The sequence below is a fragment of the Triticum dicoccoides genome, chromosome 7A (assembly GCF_002162155.2).
Source record: "Triticum dicoccoides isolate Atlit2015 ecotype Zavitan chromosome 7A, WEW_v2.0, whole genome shotgun sequence".
Classification (NCBI taxonomy): domain Eukaryota; kingdom Viridiplantae; phylum Streptophyta; class Magnoliopsida; order Poales; family Poaceae; genus Triticum; species Triticum dicoccoides.
Window position 1 is genome coordinate 735,416,551 of NC_041392.1, and position 23,355 is coordinate 735,439,905.

Below are 23,355 nucleotides of genomic sequence, written 5' to 3' on the forward strand. Positions count from 1 at the left end.
ACATTTCAAGAAAAGAAGGACCCCTCGCGACCTTGGACCCACACCTAGTGGGCCCCATAGGCCGCAGGCATCCCTAGGCGCCTAGAGGGGGCGCCCAGGGGCTGTGGGCCCCCGCTGGCTGGGCTCAGGTGCCTGATGGTCCAGAAATACCTCCATGTGTCACCCTAATAACCACAGATTCTTTTGCCGCCACCACATCATGTTTCGTGGTGACATTCGATTTCTCTCTGATCTCACACTCTACCGGAGAGGAGAATCTTCATCTTCAAAGCCTACATCAACCCTTGCAATAAGAGACTGATAAATTTGATGGTAAATAGGCTCCTATGCCTGATACAAGAAGTCTCTTGTGCATCTTTCAATGTATTCTCCTCTCGAGCAACCCTACAACAAGTAGGGCCGGTCCGGAGATTTCGGGGGCCCGGGGCGTAGCTGGAACATGGGGACCTTACTATGAATCTCACTTGGGACATTTACAGGCCTCACATTGGCTTTCGTCTTACCAAGGTACTCATGAACGGCGGCAGCGGATTGAACCTCATTTACGAGGAGACTCTTCAAAAAATGGAAATAGACTGGAACCGCATTGAGCGAAGTAGCACAACCTTTCGAGGAATAATCCCCAGTCGGGAAGCACGCTGTACAGGGAAAATCACACTAGATGTGGTGTTCGGCACGCCAGATAATTACAGGTCTGAAGAGGTCACGTTCCAGGTGGCTCCGTTCAGCAGCGGTTATCACGCTCTGCTAGGGCGGGAGGTGTTTACAATCTTCCAAGCAATACCCCATTACGTGTACATGAAGCTCAAGATGCCCGGGCCTAACGGGATCATCACTCTCACTAGTGATTCGGACATAGCACTCTGCACCGAAAACAAGACAGCCGCACTGGCCCTCGAGGCACTATCCGAAGCCCTAGCAGCTGAGGAGCTGACTGCGCTGCGCTCTACGGTGAATAGGGACGACGTGGTACTCGACAAAAGATCCAAGTCCACCTCCTTTAAACCAGCAGAAAAAATAGTCAAATTCCAAGTGCATCCAACGGACCCAAATAAAACAGCTTCCATCGGGGCACAGTTAAACCCTAATGTCGACGCCGCATTGCGAGAGTTCCTACGAGAGAACTGGGACATTTTCGCCTGGCACCCTTCAGACATGCCAGGAATCCCACACAGGCTGGCCGAGCACAGCTTAAATATCCAAACAGGATTCAACCATGTCAAACAGGCTCTTCGGCGTTTTTCCGAACCTAAGAGACAGGCCATGGGAGAGGAGCTAGCAAAGCTATTGGAGGCCGGATTCATCAGAGATATAAAACATCCGGACTGGCAAGCAAACCTGGTGATGGTACCAAAGAAGGACAAATCCTGGCGCCTGTGTGTTGATTTTAAAGACCTTAACAAGGCTTGCCCAAAGGATCCCTTCCCCCTCCCCTGCACCAATCAAATTATCGACGCTACCGCAGGACACGATTCGTTGTGTTTCCTCGACGCATATTCTGGCTACCATCAAATCAAGATGGCAGAACCAGACCAAGCCGCAATGGCATTTATCACACCATACGGGCCATTCTGCTTCAACATGATGCCCTTCGGGCTCAAAAACGCCGGGGCAACATATCAGCGCATGATTCAGACATGTCTGGTAAGCCAGATCGGCAAAACAGTGGAGGCATATGTAGATGATGTGGTCGTCAAAACAAGACATGTCGAATCTCTAGTAGACGACTTGAGGCTCACATTTGATAACCTCCGAACATACGACATCAAGCTCAACCCGGAAAAATGCATTTTCGGTGTTCCAGCCAGAAAGCTCTTGGGCTTCATTGTATCCGGTAAAGGAATTGAAGCAAATCCAGCCAAGATCCGAGCTCTGTCGCAACTGGATATCCCAAAGGACCTCAAACAAATACAAAAGTTAACCGGATGCGTGGCGGCTCTAAGCCGCTTTATCTCCTGCTTGGGAGAGAGAAAAGTCCCTACCCCTTTACCGCCTCCTTCGGTGCACCGAACACTTCAAATGGACGGACGCAACCACGGCGGGACTCGACGAAATAAAAGCCATACTAGCAACAAACCCAGTCCTGGCCGCGCCAAACATTGGCGAACCAATGATATTATACATTGCAGCAACACATCAGGTTGTAAGCGCAGTGCTCGTCGTTGAACGAGAAGCGGACGGACACAAATTCTCCCTTCAAAAGCCGGTCTATTATGTGTCCACTGTCCTCACTCCCTGCAAATCACGGTACCCGCATTATCAAAAGATTGTGTACGCGGTATTCATGGCATCCCGGAAGCTACGACACTACTTTCAAGAGTGTTCAATAATGGTAGCCTTGGAAGTACCACTTAACGATATTATAAACAACCGTGACGCAACGGGCCGGATTGCGAAATGGGCCATCGAGCTCCTCCCGTTCGACATAACTTATAAGCCATGATGAGCCATCAAGTCATAGGTCTTGGCCGACTTCGTCGCAGAATGGACGAAGGCCGAACTCCCTAAAGAGTATGGCACATATTCAAATTGGATCATGCATTTCGACGGCTCCAAGATGTTGGCCGGACTGGGGGCTGGCGTCGTTTTGACGTCCCCCACAGGAGACACGGTTCAATACGTACTACAGATTATGTACACGGACTCCAACAATGCAGCCGAATATGAGGCCCTTCTACATGGTCTCCGTATGGCAGTGTCCATGGGCATCCAACGCCTAGAGGTGCACGGGGACTCGAACCTCACAATATCCCAAATAAATGAAGACTTCGATGCCAAGGATCCAAAAATGGCAGCTTACCGCAACACCGTCCTAAAAATGTCAGCTCAGTTCGAGGGGCTCGAATTTCACCATATAGCCCGGGAAAATAATCAGGCAGCAGATGTCCTGGCACGCATCGGCGCAAAACGCGATGTAGTCCCCCCCCCCAACATCTTCTTGGAAAGGCTGTTCAAGCCATCCGTAGCATGGGAAGGGGAGCCAAAAAATAACAGCCCGGACCCTACCGCACTGCCCGACACCGAACATTCTCACACAATCGGAGGCTCTGCCAATGAAATAACACCTTCAGCCCATGTAATAATGGCCGTCATCGCCCCGTGGACAGAACCATTCCTCGCCTACCTTACTAGGCAGGAACTCCCCGAGGACCAAAATGAGGCACGCTGCATAGTGCGGCGATCCAAAGCCTACAGAGTCCACGAGGGAGAGCTTTATAAGGAAAGCACTACCGGAGTCCTTCAAAGGTGCATCTCCGAAGAGGAGGGGCGGAATCTCCTAGCTGAAATTCATGCCGGACTCGGCTGTCATCACGCTGCAGCCCGGTCCCTTGTAAGCAAGGCCTTCCGTACAGGCTTTTATTGGCCGACGGCCCGGGTAGACGCCAGGACTTAGTCCAACGATGCAGCGGTTGCCAGCTCTTTGCAAACCAAAGCCATATGCCACCCACCGCCCTCCAAACCATCCCCATTACTTGGCCCTTCGCAGTCTGGGGGCTTGACATGGTTGGACCCCTTAAAGGCGGAACCCAAAAGCAAAAATACTTACTGGTCATGGTGGATAAGTTCACCAAATGGATAGAAGCCAAGCCTGTTAAGACGGCCGAATCCGGACCGGTGATAGACTTTATATCCGGGGTTGTACACCGTTACGGCGTCCCCCACAGCATCATCACTGATAACGACACTAACTTCACGGCCAACGAGGTAAAACTCTGGTGCAAAAGCATGGGCATCAAGCTCGATTATGCTTCCGTCTATCACCCACAAACTAACGGCCAGGTCGAACGTGCGAATGGTCTTATCATGAGCGGGATCAAACCCAGATTAGTGCGGTCCCTCAAGGAATCTAACATGCACTGGGTAGAGGAGCTCGACTCCGTACTCTGGGGGCTGCGGACGACGCCGAATCGCACCACCGGATACACACCATTCTTTATGGTGTACAACGCAGAGGCAGTTTTGCCTTGCGACATCATTCATGACTCACCTCGAGTGCGCATGTACGAAGAAAGAGAAGCTGAGCTCGATCGACAGGACAGCTTGGACGCATTGGAGGAGGAGCGCGACGTGGCAAAAGCCCGTTCCGCATTCTATCAACAGCAGGCTCGAAGATACCAAACCAGAGAAGTACGGGTTAAAAATTACAACGTTGGCGAATTAGTTCTATGACTACTGGACAAGAAAAAGGACAAACTCAAGCCCAAGTGGGAAGGTCCCTTCATAATTGACCAAGTCCTGACTGATGGAGCGTACCGCCTGCGGGATGCATCGGATAACCGACTCGAGCCAAACCCATGGAACGTAGCCCGTCTCCGAAGATTCTATGCCTAGCGCCGGACTCTGTGTTCGTCTCCTTCCTCTGTCCATTTTTATATTTTCTGTCTTACATTTCTCTTCTTCTCTCTCTCTCTCTCTCTCTCTCTCTCTCTTATAGCCTCTAAAGGCTCATAAAGTGATGCGCTATCCGCGCTCATTAAACCCGGGGGCTTCTTTAAACAGAAGCTTATTCATGCGGGCTTCATGCCCAACACATGTGTCACACTTCCGCATGTACCTTTTATTCACCATTATATGCATCGATATGACTTAAGTTTTGGCCAAGCTGAGTTGCCTGGCTCCTGTGCTTACCCCTACGTTCCCGATTGTTCGGCTAGGTGGTAAAGGGAGCACCTCTGTGATTGTTACTGCCGGGTCAGCCGGACGTGTACCTCAGACTGGGTGAAGCCGAAAGCTAGCGTTCTTAAGGGAATATTCGGTCGGTGAACTAAAGATGATCTTTTTTATTTTTATCTATACGCCCCCAGATGTTTTTTCTGCGTTTCTTTTCGCAGCATGGACATGCACCTTAGGGCATGCCTCCCAGGGAAAGGAACCCCTAACGGAACTATTCTCCCTGGAAGATGTTTCTTACTAATCATGTAATATAACATACCTAGTCGGGCACTTGTCTGTTCACACCCTAATGACCGTACGCCTGGTCTCCATGCATTCCCCGGTTCCTATATAATCGCATGGGAATTCGGACACACTCCGGACCGTCAGGTCCCGAGGCTGAAGCGAAAAGGTCGGCCATGACAAATGATCTACAATCCAACTAGAAGGCATTATAAATGTCAATTAAATTACATAGTCATTTCGACTGGTTGTATTCCTCTTCAATACCATCTAACATGCTGTCTAATTTACAGTCCTGCTGGGAATACTTTGCGGCCAACTCTACTTGGCCATATACTAAGCTTACAGGGATCTCCTTCCCATCGGGCCCTACAGGACCGACCTCGGCCATGTGGTTGGGGTCAGCCTTTGCGTACCGTGTCTTCACCATGGCCCAGGCCTCCCTAGCGCCTTGATGGCAGGCTGATATCTTCCACAATCGGAAGCGCCGCCGTGCTCCCTTTTGCTTCTCCGCAAGCTCTCCAAGACCTTCGGGCATGGAGACGGATGGCCACAGGGCCTGGGCGACGCCTCGCATCGCCTGCCGAACTCGATCGACCAGTTGCGAGAGCTCGGGAAGAAGGTCACCCGTAGAACCGGGCATCTCCTTTGCAGGACGACCTGTTAGCACACCTACAGACATTGCTCTGTTAGTCGACTTCCCCGCCGAACTTTCTTTCAAAAGGTTCGTTCAAGCACTTACTAAATATGCCGCGCCGAAGCCGCTGATTCTCCTTTACGGTGTCTGACAGCTGGGCACGAACATCTTTCAGCTCGACGCCCAGCCTGGTGTTGGCATCTTGGAGAACGTTCTTCTCCCCCATCACCTTTAATAGCACCCTCTCACCAGCCTTTAGCTGGCGTAGGAGGTGTTGCCTTTCCGGATTCAATCCGGCACCATCTGCAATTTCATTTGTCAGATTCGCACCAAAGCCGTGCTTCGCACAATACTTATCTTTCGAAGTGTATATTACCAGAGGGGGTCTCCTTAGGCTCCCCTGCCGCAGCTAGTGCGGACAGTAGGGAATTCTTTTCTGTAAGAACCTGCATATCAACTGATCCTTAAATCAGTTATTCTAACTGTTTCAAGTCTCGTGGGCTACTGCTATATATATATTTACCAAAATTTTCTTACCCGTATGTCTTTTACATATTGCTCCGTGGTTCTGGCTAGACCATTTTGAGTGGCACGGAGGTGCGCATCTCCTGAATTGAAGGCATCTAATGCCCCTTGGGAGAAACAAGCGTCGCGAAGAATTGTCTGGCGACGCCTGTGGTTCATGGCACTCTCCACCTCAGAGTTGGTGGCAGACAACCCGTCCACATCCTCCATCGGAGGAGCGTCTGGCGCGCGCCTTGCGTTCGCCTCCGCCTCCGGACCAGGTTTTGGAGCCTGGCTAGTGGAGGCGCGATTGGCAGCCTCTCCGGGTATAGTCCGGCGAGGTTTCTTTGTCCTGAAAAGAGCACGAGTGTCAATGTGCCTCGAAGGTATAACACCTGGGATAAGGGGGCGCCATACCTTTGCGCTGACGCCTCGGTCCGGACTGCACTTCTTTTCAGCCCACGGGGCCCCACGGCCCCTCGTTGGCTTGTCGCCGCAGGTTCGGCCTTCCGCCTTAAAAACCTCCCCTGCAAAGTTCAGTTGCAATCAGGAAACTGAACACGAGTGGGCGGACACCTATTCGGGGTACTGGGACTTCGATCTCGGGTACCTGGGGCGTCAGCATTAGCCCTGGGTAATCGGCCGTAATGGCCACCAAGGCGTTGTCCTCGCTCAATTGATGGAACACTCCATCAATCAGCTCCACGGATATGTCCGGATCCTCTTGAGAGGCCGGGTCGAGGGACCGTCCTGGGTCCTCGGGTTGTGGAGGAGGGCTGCTTATTTCCTTAATAGCCCGGCGCAGTTCCTGCGTCAAAGTCGTCAGACTGAATACTTAACAATGGGAATACAAAACGGATGGACAAGTAAATATGGCCGCTTACCCAGCTCGGGGGATTGTGCATGGAGAATCCACCCTAGGGTTGACGCAGAGAAATTCCTCCTCTTCTCCCTTATACAAAGTGGAGAAGATCTTTAGTAGAGCGGCAGCTGAATCCGACCCCTTACGACCGTAGCGGGTGGCGTCGTCCTCCCCGTTGAAGTCCCACATGGGGTGGCTTCTATACTGAAGCGGCTGCACCCCCCGCATAATGCATTCGGCCATAACCCCGATCATGGTTAGTCCGGAATGGGCTAACAATCATACCATAGGCTAGCTTCTAGGGTTTAGCCTCCTCGATCTCGTGGTAGATCTACTCTTGTACTACCCATATCATCAATATTAATCAAGCAGGACGTAGGGTTTTACCTCCATCGAGAGGGCCCGAACCTGGGTAAAACTTCGTGTCCCTTGTCTCCTATTACCATCTGACCTAGACGCATAGTTCGGGACCCCCTACCCGAGATCCGTCGGTTTTGACACCGACAGTGTACATTAGACCACCCACAAAAAGGGTGTACACAATCAGGCCAACTCCACTAAAAGATCCCCCAATGATGACTAAAAAGAAAAAAGTTGAGCTGAGTCCTCAAGCCAGCTCCTCCAGTCTGAGAGGATGTCCAGGAGGCCCTGATGGTGGAGGTCAGGTCTGTGCCACTAAGCTCTAAAAGACACGGAGATTGTGAGGAACTAGTTAATCGTGAGAATATATGTGATTAGTTCCATGGCCATCTATCGTGTAATATGATGATATGTCTTTATCCCGCACCGGGAGTCTTCCGAGTGAATTTAGAGATGTCTGTGACGCTTTTACACACACTATCGACTTCTGTATCATTTTGAATTATGTCCAACCAGTGCTACTTAAAGTACATAAATATAGTTGATCGTGTCTAATTGTAGGATGCAACAGAGTTCATATGTAATTTACCTTCTAAACTTATTTGTTTAATGTATTTGTTCTTGTAACTTCTTGCCCTAGCTAGTCGTATTTGCTAACTACTTAAAGTACATAAATATAGCTGATTGTGTCTAATTGTAGGATGCAACACAGTTCATGTGTAATTTACCTTGTAAAAACTTATTTGTTGAACTACTTTATTGTTGGAACTTCTTGCCTGAGCTGGTCATTTGCTAAATCCAACTTTTCAGATCCAATCAAAGCTCCAATGACATAACAGGTGGCCTCAAGATCAAATACCGAGATCTCCCCGAACATAGGATCCTCCCAAAGTAGTGCCACAAGCACAACGTTGTATGGTGACTTGACAAATGTTGATGTTCTTAAGGTCGACTAATGGCTGAATGAGATGGTGATGGTGTCCTTCGAGATGAAGTTGACATCTTGAGGAAGCAAACAACGCAACTAGACGTGGTACTCACCAAACCCATCAAGAGGTGGATGAATTGAAAAATAAGTAGCAAGTGGAAACTGACTAGATTGTTAAGTAACTGTCATGAAAACCCAAGGTAATCCCACTTGCCAAATCCTAGATGAACTGGTGATTATGTTGATGATTCTATCGTGAACTTTGGGTTGTGCGTGCATGAACTAGTTGTTGTAGACCCAAAGGATGTAAAAGAAACTATTAATTTTTGAGATTATGCAATAATCAAACTACATTCTCTGATATAATTTATTTCAATAGATGGGCCTCCTAGAAGCTAACACTGGTATGGCATGGGTCACCGATTGACATGAGCAAAACAAGCCCAATGAGGAGAAAACAACAAGGGCCTAGTGGTCCTAATACAACATCGACCCAATAGGTCGAAACAATATGATCACCAGTGAATTGGAAATAAATATTGGTCCAATGGGCCAAAATATGTCCCGGTCCAATGGGCCAAAAGTGATACAAACCTAATGAGCCAAGATTCATATAGGCCTAGTGGACCAAAACTGACGCATCCAAAAAATGGGTCAAAACACATATAGGCCTAAATGCCAAAACAAAACGAGCGTAGTAGCTTGGACTAGCGCAACTGTGGCACACCGTTGGCATGGTGACTGGCAACATCCATGATGTCCATGTCATAGGGCATTGTGAGCACACGCTGGACACGATCCTTGCCATTTGTCCTCTAGGAACTCTATGACAATCATCTTTCCTGCGACGTCTTGCTCCTTGGTGGCTTACTGATACATCTCAAACGTATCGATAATTTTTGCATGATTCATGTTATATTGCTATCACTTTTAAACATGTTTGGCATTGATTTTTATGTGACTAACATATTAATTCAGTGTTTAGTGCGAGTTCATGTTTTTCTTTTGTTTTTCTGTTTCAGGAAAATACCTAGAAAAACTCCTGAATAAAATTAGAAAAAAATAGAAATTAACATTTCGAGAAAAGAAGGACCCCTCGCGACCTTGGACCCACACCTTGTGGGCCCCATAGGCCGCAGGCATCCCTAGGCGCCTAGAGGGGGCGCCCAGGGGCTGTGGGCCCCCGCTGGCTGGGCTCAGGTGCCTGATGGTCCAGAAATACCTCCATGTGTCACCCTAATAACCACAGATTCTTTTGCCGCCACCACATCATGTTTCGAGGTGACCTTCGATTCTCTCTGATCTCGCACTCTACCGGAGAGGAGAATCTTCATCTTCAAAGCCTACATCAACCCTTGCAATAAGAGACTGATAAATTTGATGGTAAATAGGCTCCTATGCCTGATACAAGAAGTCTCATGTGCATCTTTGAATGTATTCTCCTCTCGAGCAACCCTACAACAAGCAGGGCCGGTCCGGAGATTTCGGGGGCCCGGGGCGGAGCTGGAACATGGGGCCCTTACTATGAATCTCACTTGGGACATTTACAGGCCTCACATCGGCTTACGTGAATATGTATATATACCTATCTTAAGGATGCATATGCTTCTTACAGTATGACAAAAACAATCAAATAAGGCAGCAATGCATACCTTGGCAAGCTTCAACGCATCCTGTGCCTCCTTATTCATGTTTTTCTAGATATTTTTTGTGCTTTTTGATGAAGCATTAAAACCATCTGGTACATATAATGAGGCCCGTGAGTCAAATTTCATTAACTATATTAGAAAATCATTGAATAGGAAATTCAATAAATTCACTATATTACTTGTATGCAGATCCAAAAACATCATGACCACTTTGATCCTCAAGATCTAAGATGATTTTTCCTATGGAGAAGAATCATATGAATGCCTTTCAGATAATGCCTTTGCAACATCGCAAAAGAACGAAATAATTGATTATCCAATTAAGCAAACGAGTTTGACACAACTTAGTGGTTAATCCCACTTCAATACACTCATCCCATGCTCCTAATTTTCGTAATCAAACAACAGTACCATGGTTCCTATTTTTCGGATGCAAAGCGAAGATCCTCATAGTGACTATAGGTTTTTCCGCCGGGAGTAAGGAAAAGTATAAATCTCAAAATCCATATAACCCTACAGGATTCAATCAAAAGGATGCCAAACGATCCTTACCAGAACCTGAAGGCAAGCCTACTGGTAGAGCGTGCTCCTCCTTCGTCGCTGCCCTTTGGGATCTGTCGGCGATGGCTTTGCGGCGATTGGGGAGTAGACGGCGTTCTACGCTGGGAGGGTTTTAGGGAACGATCGTCAGGCCGTCCCAGGCCCAGTATATCCCGCTGCTCTACGGGGCCTGATGTCTGATCCACGGAAAAAGCAAAAGTTTCTCCAAAAAAAGGAAACAACAAAACATGCGTAGGAAAACGTACGTACTGCTGCTATGTCCTATCACAAACCTGCATACCCTGGGAGGGAGCCCCTCGATTTTGGGGGCCCGGGGCGGCTGCCCCCCTGCCCCTCCCTAGGGCCGGCCCTGACAACAAGATACAAGAAGTCTCCTGTGCCCCTAACACACCTAGTATAGTCATCAATTGTATAATGCACTAGTGTGGCGAAGGGACTAATAAAGTTGATGGCAGATAGGTATTATGAAGCTGGCGGACCTCAGATTCAAAGTGGAATAGGAAGAGTAGGGGGAAGCGGTAGTGTGAACGAGATGGATGAGAATGGGACATGCATGCTAGGGTTGTTGTCAGGCTTAATTAACCAGACTTTGTCTGCCATGAATGTGTCATCACCTAAACCGGAGGAGGCGTCTATCGGACCACCGGGTGCAATTTTATATCTGTCTGTGACTGGGTAGGGCGCCTAGACTTTTTTTGGGGGGGGGGGGTCTGGGGGCTCCGATTGTAGATGCTCTAAGCACTAGTGCCAAAAAACTTGACTTAATTTTAAAAAATGAGACCTATGGTCTTTAGTGGCTTTACTATTACCCAAATGATAAGTGTCACATGTGTGGCACGAAGCACTTTGGCCCTGTCTTTATTAGAACTAAAGTTGTCATTTGAAAGGAAACAAACTTGCCATTCAAAAAGGAAGTTTCCATGCTTGACAACTAAAATTGCCATCCTCGATTGCGTCACTAAACTTGCCATCAAATTTTTTTGGAGTTGCCATGTGTTTATGCCACACGTGTACCACTTATGAGGGTCGTATTTTTTTAGAAGAAGCACATGAGACATACATGGCCGAGTATAGGACTGGAATGTTGGTCGGCAAACCTGGCCAAATAGGCTGGTCTTAGCGTGCTGGCCCAATAGCCTGCATGCCCGACCAGTGATGGGCCTGGCCCGCCTAGGGCCATGCCTGGATTGTGAGGTTAGGCACAAGTGCCGGCACGACACAACCCCTTTTTTATTCTTATACGAACCAATAGGCTTAACATAAGTCCAAAACAGACCAATAGGTCGAATCCTACGCAGGCTGGCATGCCAAACAGGCTGTCGTGCCATGCTTGTGTACTTGCCGTGCCTGGCCCGCATAATCCTGACCAGGACGGCCATTTGGCCAGGTCTCCTGGTGGGCAGCGAGCCCACCTGCTCTGCTAGCCACCCGAGCCACGAAATTTCAAATTTCCAAGGTTTCTTTAGAGTATTTATTTGTGTCATTTGGATGTATGGTTTGAGAGCAGCCATCAGTTTAGTTTATTGTCCTGAAATATATGTTCCTGTGTACAGTATTTTGATATGGGAGATTAGGCCCTGTTAGAGGTGATATTAAAATAAAGTTACAACATGAAAATTTTAGAAGCTGTTCTTTAGATACTTAAACACATATCACTTGTCAGGTTTTGTTTGGTATATTAAATCCTATGAAATTATCAAAGTGGGTTGTACTATGTTGGACAGAATTTTATGTTTGGACTTGGGTCAATGTAGCCAGACTTATACTCTCAGATTTTATCATAGTTGATGGTGTGATGACTTATAATGTGATAAAGTATATACATTGTTGGAACACCAAAATCAGTGAAATATATTGCCTTTTTTTGCTGCCGATGACATCTCCTGGAATCTTTACTCCATAAAGTAAGGATTTAGATAACATCATATGTTCAGAGTTCAGTTCTTTTCTTATCTGAAACTAACATATTTTACAATGGGCATGATAAATGTTGCAGGTTCATTAATGACAGCCAAGGGTTCATGCTCGGAAACGGCTACATCTTGCTCCATGTTGTCGGCTCAGCTAGAGTCCTTAATCATGAGGAGATGGGACACGTCGATTGTTAGAGTACACTTGACAGATGCATTTTGTGAAATTCTAGCCAAAAGATTGATAGCATGCTTGCCTGCTTGTTCTTTTCAGTTCAAATAAATGTTCCTTTTTTGTTGAATCCAAATTAGCTAGCGGAGATCAAGTGGAAAGGCTGTTGATTGTCCCAAAGTTCTTGGACCATTTAGTTTGAATAGCCAGTGAGGAATTAAGCATATATTTTTGGCATGAGCCCCTTTAAATTGCTAGATGAGAAGGAATCTTAACTTAATGGGTCTTGTGAATTGGAATATACCATTTAGTTCAACTGATGCTATTTGCGTACTAACAAGTTTTCACTTTCTCGACATGGGCGCAGGGGTGATCGACGCTGACTAGCGCGACCGGTGGGCGCTGTGCTCTTCAACCACTCGGAGGCGGACTTCTCCGTGAAGCCGGTGGCCACGCCGCGTAGATGATTGTCCAGGTGATTTCGACGCCGGAGGTCGCTGATACGTCTCCAACATATCTATAATTTTTGATTGTTCCATGCTATTATATTATCAACCTTGGATGTTTTATATGCATTTATATGTTATTTTATATGATTTTTGGGACTAACATATTAACCTAGAGCCCAATGCCAGTTTCTGTTTTTTCCTTGTTTTTGAGTTTTACAGAAAAGGAAAATCAAACGGAGTCCAATTGACCTGAAACTTCACGGAACTTATTTTTGAACCAGAAGAAGGACATGGAGTAAAAGAGTTGGGCCAGAAGAGTCCCGGGCTGCCCACGAGGGTGGGGGGGGGGGGCGCCCACCCCCCTGGGCGCGCCTCCCTACCTAGTGGACAGCCCGGAGACCCCCTGACTTGTTCTCAACACCAAAACCTCTTATATATACTGAAACTGCCAGAAAGAAACCTAGATCAGGAGTTCCGCCGCCGCAAGCCTCTGTAGCCACCAAAAACCATTCTAGACCCATTCCGGCACACTGCCGGAGGGGGGAATCCCTCTCCAATGGCCATCTTCATCATCCCGGCGCTCTCCATGACGAGGAGGGAGTAGTTCACCCTCGGGACTGAGGGTATGTACCAGTAGCTATGTGTTTGATCTCCCTCTCTCTCTCTCGTGTTCTTGGTTCGGAACGATCTTGATGTATCGCGAGCTTTGCTATTATAGTTGGATCTTATGATGTTTCTCCCCCTCCACTCTCTTGTGATGAATTGAGTTTTCCCTTTGAAGTTATCTTATCGGATTGAGTCTTTAAGGATCTGAGAACACTTGATGTATGTCTTGCATGTGCTTATCTGTGGTGACAATGGAATATCACGTGATCTACTTGATGTATGTTTTGGTGATCAACTTGCGGGTTTCGTGACCTCGTGAACTTATGCATAGGGGTTAGCACACGTTTTTGTCTTGACTCTCCGGTAGAAACTTTATGGCACTCTTTGAAGTTCTTTGTGTTGGTTGAATAGATGAATATGAGATTGTGTAATGCATATCGTATAATCATACCCACGGATACTTGAGGTGACAATGGAGTATATATCTAGGTGACATTAGGGTTTTGGTTGATTTGTGTCTTAAGGTGTTAGTCTAGTACGAACTCTATGATAGATTGAACGGAAAGAATAGCTTCGTGTTTTTTTACTATTGACTCTTGAATAGATCGATCAGAAAGAATAACTTTGAGGTGGTTTCGTACCCTACAATAATCTCTTCGTTTGTTCTCCGCTATTAGTGACTTTGGAGTGATTTTGTTGCATGTTGAGGATTATGTTATTAATGTTGAGAGAATTTGCACTAGTGAAAGTATGTACCTTAGGCCTTGTTTCAACGCATTGCAATACCGTTTTCGCTCACTTTTACCACTTGTTACCTTACAGTTTTTATATTTTTCAGATTACAAAAACCTATATCTACCATCCATATTGCACTTGTATCACCATCTCTTCGCCGAACTAGTGCACCTATACAATTTATCGTTGTATTGGGTGTGTTGGGGACACAAGAGACTCTTTGTTATTTGGTTGCAGGGTTGCTTGAGAGAGACCATCTTCATCCTACGCCTCCCACGGATTGATAAACCTTAGGTCATCCACTTGAGAGAAATTTGCTATTTTTCTACAAAACTCTGCACTTGGAGGCCCAACAACGTCTACAAGAAGAAGGTTGTGTAGTAGACATCAGTCGCTGAGGTGGAGGACCTCGATGCCACCGTCCGGGGGGAGGGAGGATTCGGGTCCACCGGCGTCTAAGCTCCGAGCCTTGGTAGATACATCTAGGGAAGTGGTCTGTTTAGGTTGGTGATGGAACCCACCTTTTGATGATGGTTGGGTGTGTCTAATGTTAAATGAAATCTTGAGAATGTTCTGTGACATTGATTTGGTTTGCACTGGACGTATTGTCATCCATGAATACTACATCTAACTTTTATTTTTTTAATTCCTAATTTGTTAGTAGTAGCGTGAGAAATAAGTGAACGCTACTAGTAGTTAGGTTAGTAATAGCGTAGGAAATAAGTGAGCGCTACTAGTAATTAGGTTAGTAGTAGCGCGGGTGCACCAGCGCTACTACTATCACTTTAGTAGTAGCGTGGGTGCTCCAGCGCTACTACTAACCATTTAGCTGTAGCGACCCGCGCTACTAGTAGGCAGTTTTCCAGCGCTACTACTAGCCTTTTTCTTAGTAGTGTTGGGCCAGGTCTGCGGGTGGGCAGCGAGCCTACATCTGCTAGCCACCCCCACCCGAGCGACGAATTTTCAAACTTTCATACGTAAAAAGCTTTCCTCCCGCCTACCAACACTGCTAGCTCGCGTTCAAAATTCAAAATCTCGAAGCAGACCATTCTTCTTCCTCCCCCACCCACGCGACTCAGAGCAAGGTAGCCATGAGGAAGGCGCCTGCAGCGGCCGCGAAGCCCAAGCCGAGGGAGAGGGGGAAGGCCAAGCCCAAGACAAAGGCCAGCCCTGACTCCCTCTCCGGTGCCTCCTCGCCGTCCGGCGTCAGCGACGGGTCTCCCTCCCCCTCTCCCGTTCACTGATGAATTTGATGGTAGATAGGTAATATGGAGCTGGCGGACCTCAGATTCAAAGTGGAATAGGAAGAGTAGGGGAAACGGTAGTGCGGATGGGAGGGATGAGAATGGGAGGCTAGATAGGCTTAACATAAGTCCAAAACAAACCAATAGGCCGCATTCTACGCGGGCTGGCATGCCAAACACGCTACCGTGTCGGCCCGTACATTGAGCCTGTGTCGGGCAAGGGAGGGCAACAGTCTTACCGGCCTAGCACAACCTGTGTACTTGCTGTGCCTGGCCCGGCTCATTTGGCCAGGCCTGCTAGTGGGCCAACGAGCCCACCTGCTCTCCTAGCCACCCGAGTATAGGTGGCCAAACGGGTCGGGATAGCTGGGTTGGCCCGGTAACACGGCCGACACGACACGACCCAGTCACGGCATGACACGTGCTAAACAGGCTTGGCCCAGCACGCGGCACGCCAAGGGCCGTGCCTGGGCCTAGAGGCGGAGCACGCGGGCCGGCACGACACGACCCGATTTTTGATTTTGATTATTTTTATTTTATACATCTCTATATGGCCTAGTAGGTAAAAATAGGCTAAAAATGTCCCGTGCGCCAAATAGCAGGCAGATTAGTGGGCCTGGCATGCTGGTGGGCCGGCCCGATTAACAGATGGGCCGTGCCTGGGCTGCAGGCTGCAGCACACGGGCCGACACGACACAACCCATATAATAATCGTGCCTTGGCGAGCTAGGCCGTACCAGGCACAATTAGGATGGGCTGTGCCGGGCCGGGCCCGGCACCGTTTGGCCAGCTATGCACCCGAGCCACGAAATTTCAAATTCCAACCATATAAAGCTTTCCTCCCCCCTACCAGCACTGCTAGCTCGCGTTCAAAATTCAAAATCTGGGAGCAGACCATTCTTCTTCCTCCCCCACCCACGCGACTCAGAGCAAGGTAGCCATGAGGAAGGCGCCCGCGGCGGCCGCCAAGCCCAAGCCGAGGGCGAGGGGGAAGGCCAAGCCCAAGCCCAAGCCCAGCCCTGACTCCCTCTCCGCCGCCTCCTCGCCTTCCAGCGCCAGCGCCGGGTCTCCCTCTCCCGTCGCGCTCGGCCGCGGCCTCCCCTCCGCCTCCAAGCCCAAGCCCAGGGCGAGCGCGAGGGTGAGGGCCAAGCCCAAGGGGAAGGCCAGCCCCGACTCCCTCTCCGGCGCCTCCTCGCCGTCCGACGCCAGCGCCGGGTCCCCCTCCCCCTCTCCCGTCGCAGTCGGCCGCGGCGGCTTCCTCTCGCCCGCCTCGCTGGCGACGCCCAAGGCCAGATCCCCCCTCACCGCGGCGGCCACGTCCACGCCGGCCTCCGTGTCCTCCGTCGGCGACCTCAGGAGCCTCGCCGCCTCCAGCCTCGCCGCGCTCAAGCGCCGCCTCGACGCGCTCCACGCCGACAACGCCCGTGACCTCGAGGCCTCCCACTCGCGGATCTCCAAGCGCATCAAGGTGACCGACCACCTCTCTCATCCCCTTTGCCATCCATCCTTAGCGCGTCGATCGATCGATCCTGAGTTGTGATTGTGATGGATCCCCTTCCGTGCGTGCGTGCTCTTCACTTCAGATGCAGACGCAGAGCTGCGTGCAGATGTCGGAGGAGGTGGACAAGGAGCATAAGAAGATGCTCGACAAGTACTCCCAGCAGGCCGAGGAGATGAAGGTACACTTCTCCTTCGATTCGATCCATGTCTGATCCTGAATTCTGTGTGGATTTGGAGCCTGAAATTGCCATCCTACTGTCGGTGTGGATTTCTTGCAGGCATCGTACAAGAAGTTGATGACAGATGTGCAGTCGTCTTCGGCTCGTGGTACTGCAGCGAGCAGAGGCATCTGTCTATCTGAATTTTACTGCACTTCAATCTCAATTTTACTAACTTGGTTGCCAAATAACTGGTCAGTGTGCAAGGTGACCTTACCTGAGATGGGAAAGTCCGTGGCCAGAGCTATCGATGGCTTGCGCACTCGCTACAACATCCCAGCTACAACAGCTTAGCATACAGTTTCTGCTACGTCTCTGACTTGGTAATCACTTCTCCTGTTTCGAAACTGACATATGAGTTTGGTCATGTTCAGTGAATGTATGAGTGTTTGTCCATGAAAACCAACAGGTGTAGCATCTACCATGGATATTAATTGTTGGTTACAGGTTACCAAAGTGTTGTAGTTCATTGTTATGCAGTTCTAGTAGCAGTCATAATATCAAGGGCGTATAAGAGATCACTAGAGCCTAGATGATCATATGCTTTCGGAAGGTTTTACTTGCTTGGTTGATTAGTACTTTTGCGTAGAACACACTCTGGGCTGTGTATAATGGGTATCTTTCTATACAATGTTGGCTTGGATATTCCAGGAACTTATTTCAGTTGGCATTAGAAGTATCAATCGTGGGTTTCAAACTAATATCCAGAAATTTGTGCTCTAAATGCAGAGGTTTTAGTATGTATTAGACATATATGAATTGGTCACACTTCCAAAATCTGTTTCCATGAGTGTGCTAGCTGTAATTGTTTATGGTACTTCTTTCCATCTGTGGGCCAGCTTAGCATACGTCTCTGACTTGGTAGTCACTTCTCTTGTTTCGAAATTGACATATGAGTTGGTCATGTTCAGTAAATTTCATGAATGTATGAGTCTTTGTCCATGAAAATCAGAGGTGTAGTATATATGTACCAGGAATAGTAATTATTGTTGGTCATGTTCAGAAGCTTTTACTTGCTTGGTTGATTATTACTTAATGGGTGTCTCTAATCCAGGTGAACATCAACAATGTCTTAGATGTTGGCTTAGATATCCAGGCACTTATTTCAGTTGGAATTAGAAGCATCGATCATGGGTTTCAAACTAATATCCAGAAATTCATGGTCTAAATGCACATGTTTTAGTATGTATTAGACTTGTATGAGTTGGTCATATTTCAAAAATATGTTCCTCTGCGTGTGCTAGCTGTACTTTTTTGTGCTACTTCTTTCCATCTTAATTTATTTGGGTGTAATTACATAGTAATTGCAGTTATTCCAACAAATCCTGTCATGTGAATACTATTGGCTAAGCGAATATGCTATCAATCTTCCTCTGATTCCATTGTGTTTGTGTTGTTTACATTCTTTCTTCAGCAACTAGTATCAGTCATAACATCAAGGTCGGAGCAGAGATCACTAGAGACGGTCATAATAATCTACCAGGGATAGTAATTGTTGGTTACAGGCTACCAAGTGTTGCAGTTCATTGTATATGCAGTTCTAGTACCAGTCATGATATCAAGGAAGGATAAGAGACCAGTAGAGCCTTTCAGAAGCTTTTACTTGCTTGGTTGATTAGTGTTCTTGTGTAGAACAGTTCATTGTATAATGTGTGTTTCCAATCCACGCAAACATCCACAATGTCGTAGATGCTGGCTTGGATATTCCAGACACTTGTTTCTGTTCGAATTAGAAGCATCATGGGTTTCAAACTAGTATCCATAAATTGGGGTCTAAATGCACACATTTTAGTATGTATTAGATTTGTATGAGTTGGTTATACTTTCAAATCTGTTCCTCTGCATGTGCTAGCTGTACCTGTTTATGGTACTTCTTTTTATCTTTAATTACTTGGGTGTAATTACATGATAATTGCTGCTATTCCAAGAAATTCTGTTATGCGAATACTATTGCTAAACAAGTAAGCTATCTCCAGGACCATCACACATTCAGTTATGAAATCTTTCTCTGATTCCATTGTGTATTGTTTGCATTCTTTCTGCAACAGTTGCTTCTCATGTCCCCCTTTTATTTTAGCAAAGCTGGACCATATGTATAGAAATCATGTGCTATTTATGTTTACTTCTATGCCGATATCCATTTTCTTTACACAGTTGTCCCGCTTTCTTGTGGTAACCTTTATGTAGCTGAATCTTTTCTGTATTTTCTGTAACAGGTACATGCCCTTCTCCTGATCAACCTGGCTGCTGAATTCCTGGACTCATGGCAGCAGAAAACTCGCACATTTGTCAATAACAACTGTTACTATCATACACTTCTTGCTACAGTCTCTTCGTCAGCTACGTCAAAACTCGTTACGTTCAGTCCAATATATGGGGCTCGTAAGCTACGTGAAAACTTCCGTTTGTACCTAGGATTGGATCATGCTATGAACTTATACCTTGTATTATATGAATTGACGTCAGTCGGTTGATTAATCCGTTGGATATCGGAAGTTTGCTGAGTTCTGTTGTGTCTTCGCATCTTTCTTTCTTCCTCGTTTCTTTCTTGCTGGTTTACATGTGCTCTTCACTCAGGACTTGGTTGCTGTGAACTGAAGTATCTGGCCGGGGACTAGTCACCGTTTAATCTGATTCATCTAGAGAAGCTTGTGAGATAACATTTTCAGATGTTTTGGACATTTTTGCAAGGATTCGTCTGGACCTCAGCTCCAAGAATCTGCTGATGGCTTACCGTCGTTGTTTCTGTGGCATCTGTGATATGTTCCTTCTGGCTATGCGTGTCAGTATAGACAGTACTGATATGGTTCTATGATACAATCCTGGTACACCGAATCTTCGTAGATTGCTTATTTTGATATGAATTTGACAAGAATGCGGGCATGGATGTCACACTGTGCCATGACATGGTGACAGCATGGCAGCGACCAACGTCATTGGGCGGCATGGCAATCCGACGGAGTATCTTGTCAATGATCTCGTCGCCGTCCTCGGGCAGGTCCTTGAGCAGGGTGGCACCTTTACTATCTGGCATCATGCCCGTCGAGTCGAGTCAGCTGAAAAGACGCGGCAAGCAAACTTTAGTCCACCCATGGCTAACTCCTTCAGAGACGAGCAGCTTAAAATCAAGTAGAGAAGCAATTAAACTGATAGAAAGCTTGACTCTTGCATTGATCAGTTATGATAATTACTGTTACAAGGGCATTTACACATGACTTAAGAACAGAGTGACAACTACTGAAGACAAAGTGAAAGGCAAATACATCATAGCTTAACCTAAACTAGAAGAGGAAGGCAAGACCCTCGGAGGGTCTAACGGCGGCGGCGAGCTGCTTTTTTTTTTTGAAAATGAGGTTGACTCCGGCCTCTGCATCGATAGATGTACAAAATCATCTTAATTAAATTATTCAACAAAGATGTGACAAGAACATACACCAACAAGCCGAAGCCACAACTCCACACCTACAAACTTGACAATGGGGATGCCATCATGCCCCCACCATCTAGAACCGGGGAAATGGCGGAGCCGCCCACATGACGTACCGAGCGTGGACATCCGGTCCAGCAGACCCAGCACGTGTATCATATGCACACGCTTCCGAAGCCGCCCCTACAATGGAGAGGCCGAGCCATCTCCATGGTAGAGTCCGCATTATCCTTTCCCAGCCAGCCGTCAATGCCGCCACGGCTCCAAACAGCGCCACTGCCCTGTGCTTGTCCATCAAGACGCATTCGTCGCCAAGACACCGCGCTGCACCATGCCGCCGAGACCCACAGTCGTCGATGCAGTAGATGCCACACTGCTCCACCTCGTGACGACTCCAGCAAGCATATGCTCCAAAATGATGCCCTCATGAGGGATAAACGGCACCGACAACACCGGCATCGTTCGATCTGGAGACCTAGATCAAGGGTTTTCCGTCAGAACAACCCGAGCTAGGAGATAATGACTGCATTGACGATGCCTTCAACAAGGTAATGACACATAGACACCATCATCACCCGCCACGACCAAAGTCGGAGCTCAGTTTTCAATGTTGCCCACTTCTCCCCAATTCGCAGCCAGTTGGATCGGCACTAATTTTCGTAGATCGGCTCTGTAACGACAAGGATCTGGACGGGCTCTATATCCATGGCCCATTGCCCACCAGAGCACGCCCACCACACAAGCCATGGAGGCAACGTCCACCACCGCTGTGCTGCCTTCGTAGTCACGACGACACGACCATCGTCGAAGTCGCTCGGAGCCGCCGTCCTGGACTCGTCCGGCTAGGCATGTTCGGAATTTGCCCACTTCGAAATTTGCACGCATGGAGAAAAATTCAGATTTTTTTAATATTGTTTACTATTTTTAATTTTACTATTCATGAGGGTGCGTATGAGCTAGCAAGCAGAAACTATGTCCCTGGTGTTTTTGCATCTCATGGCCTAGAATTGGAATGATACTCTCTTGGAGGGTGTGGTGAATAAGCAACATGCAATACTGACTTATTCCATTCCTGGTTGAAGGAAGTTGAATAAAGTTGTCTTTGATGCCTCCATCGTTGACAGGTCAATCCGGCACTTGAAGGCCCATATTTTAGCCTCGTAATCCTGCATCACCCAGATATTGGTAGAAGTTAGCCGGGGAGTCAAGCCATCTAATAAAGCAAGTGTACCCTAATTGTCGAACAACTTCCCACCAAGGCATGAATGGGATGGACCACACATCCATCGGAATGACCATGATTCTACGTTGAATAAAATAATGTCTCCACCGCCTCCCATCATGTGCCTGGCACCATAAATACGCTAGTGCAGTCCCATGGTGGTAGACTCGTGGTAAATAAGAAAACATTGGTGTGGATAACCGAATTACAGATGTACAACTAGTTATCCCAAGAGAATATAACGAGTCCATCACAGGAGCCTTTGCGACAATCTTGAGAATGGTGTTCGAAGCCCCGGAGGAAAGTTCCGAGCTGCTGATGGGCAACAGCATCACGAACAACGACGAGGGTGGTCGGCCGCCTGTGGCCATTGACAATGCGGAGCAACGGCTAGCAGCCGTGGTGCTGACGCAGGAATCCGGGTATGGATGTCACACCGCGTCATGACATGGTGATGGCACAACAACGGCCGATGTCCTTTGGCGGCAACCTATGTGTATTTTTTTCAATGAACTTCTCGGGCAGGACCTCGGGCAGGGTTGCACCTCTCTTTCCCAGCATCATAGTACTCCGTCGACTTCGTTCGGTTGGAAAGACACAACAAGACTTAGTCTAACAACCGCTTGAATCAAGAGCTTAGTAATCATTATTCTTAATGAGGCTATAAATACAATTATTAAGACGGGTATATTTTCAAATGACGAGAGAGTTCCAAGTCTTAATTTTTTGGTATTATTTTTTGACAGAAAGACTGTAAGGGAAACCCCTACAGTATAATTGGTGCAACAAACCTAAATTGGAAGTATCATGCCTTTAACCTGGGTGAGCGGGAAGGCATCAGCCCCTTCCCACCACTAGGCTATGCCTTAGTCTGCAATTTTTTTTGAGTGTTATCTCGGCCATAGTTTTGTCTTAGACTTCCCCACTTCCAATTTCAGTGTTATCTCGGCCAGTAATCCTCCATTTATTGTTTGGTGTGTTGCTCTGCTCTATCCCTCTCTTGATGCATCGGATTGTATATCAAATGTCCTCATGTCTTCAAATTCCACTTTTTATTGCTGCAGGTGGCCAGGCTAAGATGATGTTTCCGTCTTGTGGAAGATGCACACTGTGCGATGAATACAACTACAAAAATTCGGAGGATGAAAGTAAACATTTAGGTGATTTCCAAAACGAGATGGTAAGTAATTCCTATTGTTAGAATTAGTGCCACTCCGTCATGTTTTGTTTCTTATGCATTTAGGCATTTAGCTACTTACCTAAGCATTAATGACACATTTACATGGGTCTTTATTATATATTGACAACTGCAAGTAATGAACATGTGTAGGACGTGGGGAGAGTGGATGCAACCAACTCAAGACTTGGTGTTCGCTAGTGAAAACACAGTGATAGCTAAATCGAATTATACACTGAACTGAAGCCAAATAGACTAGTGAAGATAGAGTGATGGCTAAACTGGAGCCACATACATT

At 47.5% G+C, this 23,355-nt stretch overlaps 1 protein-coding gene across 1 annotated transcript; it reads left to right on the plus strand.

Moving 5' to 3' along the window:
* Positions 1 to 16,389: 16,389 nt before the first annotated feature.
* LOC119334747 (translation initiation factor IF-2-like) lies at positions 16,390 to 19,739 on the plus strand. The gene is made up of 5 exons (XM_037607291.1): positions 16,390 to 16,981; positions 17,097 to 17,192; positions 17,292 to 17,340; positions 17,431 to 17,554; positions 19,448 to 19,739. Exons 1-4 carry the CDS (start codon positions 16,454 to 16,456, stop codon positions 17,523 to 17,525), a joined length of 768 nt encoding a protein of 255 aa, XP_037463188.1. The 5' UTR covers positions 16,390 to 16,453; the 3' UTR covers positions 17,526 to 17,554; positions 19,448 to 19,739.
* The last annotated feature ends 3,616 nt before the right edge of the window (positions 19,740 to 23,355 follow it).

Coding starts and splice junctions, on each gene's coding strand:
- LOC119334747 (XM_037607291.1), top strand. CDS start 16,454: ATGAGGAAGGCGCCCGCGGCGGCCGCCAAGCCCAAGCCGAGGGCGAGG. Junction 17,193..17,291: donor AGCAGGCCGAGGAGATGAAG/GTACACTTCTCC, acceptor GATTTCTTGCAG/GCATCGTACAAGAAGTTGAT. Junction 17,341..17,430: donor GCAGTCGTCTTCGGCTCGTG/GTACTGCAGCGA, acceptor ATAACTGGTCAG/TGTGCAAGGTGACCTTACCT.